The 3,463-nt window shown below is 40.8% G+C and overlaps 2 protein-coding genes across 2 annotated transcripts in view; one reads left to right on the top strand and one right to left on the bottom strand.

Moving 5' to 3' along the window:
* SS1G_13781 (hypothetical protein) overlaps window positions 1-1,406 on the top strand; it is a gene marked incomplete at both ends in the record, with an annotated part of 3,148 nt that extends 1,742 nt beyond the window's left edge. Inside the window, one exon of the mRNA XM_001585163.1 lies at window positions 169-1,406. Coding sequence (XP_001585213.1) covers window positions 169-1,406 — 1,238 coding nt within the window. The remainder of the gene's footprint in view (window positions 1-168) is intronic.
* Window positions 1,407-2,787: 1,381 nt separating this feature from the next.
* Window positions 2,788-3,463, bottom strand: part of SS1G_13782 (hypothetical protein) — a gene marked incomplete at both ends in the record, with an annotated part of 3,114 nt that continues 2,438 nt past the window's right edge. Inside the window, 2 exons of the mRNA XM_001585164.1 lie at window positions 2,788-2,860; window positions 2,921-3,251. Of these exons, the coding sequence (XP_001585214.1) occupies window positions 2,788-2,860; window positions 2,921-3,251 (404 nt within the window). The remainder of the gene's footprint in view (window positions 2,861-2,920; window positions 3,252-3,463) is intronic.

Consider the following 3,463-nt stretch of genomic DNA (forward strand, 5'->3'; position numbering starts at 1 on the left):
CTTTTCGTCCAAAGTAGTACTAAATCCCGATACGGATCATCGTCCTTCAGTTCGGAGAACTTTGAGTAAGACTACTCGTAGTGTTGCTACCGGAGATCAGTATGCATCCAAACCATCTCTAGGAAGAGCTCATTCAATTGAATCACCGGATCGTAAAGCTCGACCCAGGTTCTCGTGATAGACCTACAGTTATGGGTGCATTTGACGATAGACCTGGTAGTTCCGATTCAATTGCACCTAAATCAAGGCTTAGTACTATTGGTGCATCACCACCACCTGAAGACCAGGATGATAATGGTACCACTAGATCATCTAAGAAGAAACGTCGAAGCTCTTTATCTGATCTTAAGAGTTTGATGGCTCAAGCAGCAGTTGGGCCAATGACTCCATCTCCTGAACAACAACCTGCTACGACAACGCCACCAAATAAGTTGAATTCTCCACCAAGAACTCCATCTCCTATCAAGGTTCCAGCATCACCGATGAAAATTGCGAAGCTTCCAGTAAATGGTTCGATTATGGATAGAGACCGATCTCTTATGTATCGGAATTCACCCGCTCTCAAGGAAAACACACCTATTACCTCTCCTGATCGAAGCGTCGGTAACTTAACCGAACGTGCCCAAAACATCATGTCCTCCTTAGACTCTACACCAGTCGCATCTCCAATTAAAGAACAATGGCGAGCCGGTCACAATAAAACCGTGTCTCTCTCTTCTAATATCCCTACCCTTCGTGGAACTCCCCGTGATCCTTCTCGTCCAATAAACTCATCCGCAAACAACTTGAACGGAATTAAATCTCCTCAACGTCTCCGACTACAAAGTCCTCAAAAGCTTCGTGAACGTCTCCAAAATGAAGCCAAAGCCATCAATGAAGCAGAAGCTTCACTTCAAAATGAATTATCAAAGATTGGTGAAGAAATGGCAAAATTAAATGCTGTTTCTGCTATTCCTCGAACTTCTGATATTGCGAGACTTTCAGAGGCGGTTTTACTTCTTGAAACAAAAATTCCCAATGTTGTTAAGGAATTAAATGAGAGGAATGATGCTGTGAAGAAGGAATTGGAAACGAGTTTGCAGGCTAGTGAGTTTAAGGTTAGGGCATTGGATCAGCTTTATAAGGAGAGTAGCGCCGAGAATGAATTGTTATATGAAAAGTTTAATGCGGAGTTGGGAAAGATTGTTAAGGCGTTGAGGACAAGTAAAAAGACGGTAAATGGAGCAGGTGGAGAGGATGGGAATGGGGTTAATGGGGCTATGAGCGCGAAAGAAGAATTAGTTACAAGGATGAGGGAGAGTAGTGAGGAAGCTGCTAGGGTTAAGAAGGAAAATGCTAGGTTAAGGAGGGAAGTGTTGACGTTGAGGACTTTGTTGAAGGGGCAAGAGGCTGTTGGACCACAGTAGGTGGAGATGGAAAAGAAAAAGGTGTCGGGGTGAAATGTGATGAGATGAGGACAAGTAATGATTTATGCCGTTATGTCGTTATGACTTTCTTTCTTTTTTCTGTCTAATCGGCTGGAAATATCTTTTGGTTGATTTGGGTTGAGTGGCTGGACCGGCTGGCTGGCGTTAAGTCCTTTATAATACCCTGGTATATTGGGGGTTGGGGACAGACGTATGGCTGGTTTGGTTTGGTTTGGAAGATGCATTGATGGATGGATGGATGCGGGGTTTTTATGCATTAATGGATGGATGGATGGATGGATGGATGAATTGGGGAATGGCTTGATGAATGCTTGATTTATGCATATGATACCAAGTTTTATGTTCATGTTTATGTTCATGAGTTATGTTTGTGGTGGAGGTGGAGGTAGAGGTGGGGGATGAATGGATCGAAATTGGGGTGCTTGATATTTAAGATGGATGATGATGATATTGATGATGGGAGAAGATAGGGATGAGCAAAGAAAGGGGAAATAGGATGGGATGGCATGGGATAGGATGGGTGAGAAATGAGAAAGAGAAAGGTATAAGAAATAGATAATTCTTGTATATATATATTTAGATGTATATATATATATATATATTAATATGTCTAGTCTATATCACTAGTGAATTCGTTCCAGACTAGAATATCTATTATAAATTAGTCTTGCCCTGATAGTAAGTTTATTTTAAGATGAACTCGTATTGGGGGAATTGTTAAACAAGATAAACATAAACTTTTATATGTTACGAGGTTTGCCGTCTAGATCATGTGGAAGTGCTTTAGGCTCTCGAGGTGATTTATAACTAGACGTCAAGTAGGGACTTAAGTAATGACAATGATGCAATTCGTAATTAATAGTAGAGTATACTAAATGATTGATCTTGAGCACGAAGCTCTGTACAAAGGAAATCCATCTTGATTATATAGACCTTCGTGGTATACGTCCCAATGCTCCCAGTTGTCCCAGTGCTACTGGGACTGCTGAGCCCACTGGGATCCTCATATCACATGATGCTGATCACGTGATGCTCGGTATGTGAAGTCCGACGTAACAATCAAGTAGAATGTAGGTAAACTAATTGATAACTAAGTTGAGCACCCCAAGCTTCTCTACTATAAAATAATGAATGTTTATATACATCATATCATCGCTGAGGACCTTAGGGACCCCTCGGTCCTTTCGGTCCACATAGTCACGTGACTTGATGAATCGTAACAATATTTTAATATTTTTAAAATTAAATTAAATTATTTCTTTTTTTTAATTCATACACAATTTTAATTCTAATTCTATATCTACATCTACAACTAATTTACTTTTACTTTTACACTCACTTTTCCATCTATTACCATCTTTCATTCGCTAAATCCCTTATTCAAGTTCTCTCTACCCCAATCATCTTCATCTTCATCCCCACTTCCCCTCCCCCTTAAAAGCATCCTCAAAAGATATCCTCCTCCGGAAACGGAATCCCCTTACTAATCTCACCTATCCTCAATCTCCCATTTTCCCTCTCCATAACTCCCTCCCTTTCTCTCATCCATCCTTCTCCTCTTCATGGCCATCTCTCTCTCTCTTTCTCTCTCTTCCTCTCCTTCATTCAATGGATCTTCAAAAACCACCCGATCATACGGATCCTCATGACGCAACATCAAACGCCAGATATCAGCATCAAGCTGATCTCTATCCCTATTTCCATTTCCATTTCCACCTCCACCTCCCCCTGCATCTCTACCAAAAAAAGCAAATTCAAATAAATCTCTGAATTCCTGATCACGCATCCCGACATGATGATCCGCATTTCCCTCTCCGTTATCATCTAATTATAAAATATTAGCATGAGCTTATATTAATAGAGATCCGACTTGAACTTTAAAGCAAAACTCCTGTCAACCATACTTGATGGGTAAATCAAGTACATTCCTCGTAATCAGTACACCCCCTCTTTGCATCCCATCCCATCTCATCTCAGTATCGATCTGCTCTACTCGATGTCACCGTTCAGAGAGGACCAGAAAAAAATCCAAAAAA

This window comes from Sclerotinia sclerotiorum, genomic scaffold (genome assembly GCF_000146945.2).
Source record: "Sclerotinia sclerotiorum 1980 UF-70 scaffold_27 genomic scaffold, whole genome shotgun sequence".
Lineage (NCBI taxonomy): Eukaryota > Fungi > Ascomycota > Leotiomycetes > Helotiales > Sclerotiniaceae > Sclerotinia > Sclerotinia sclerotiorum.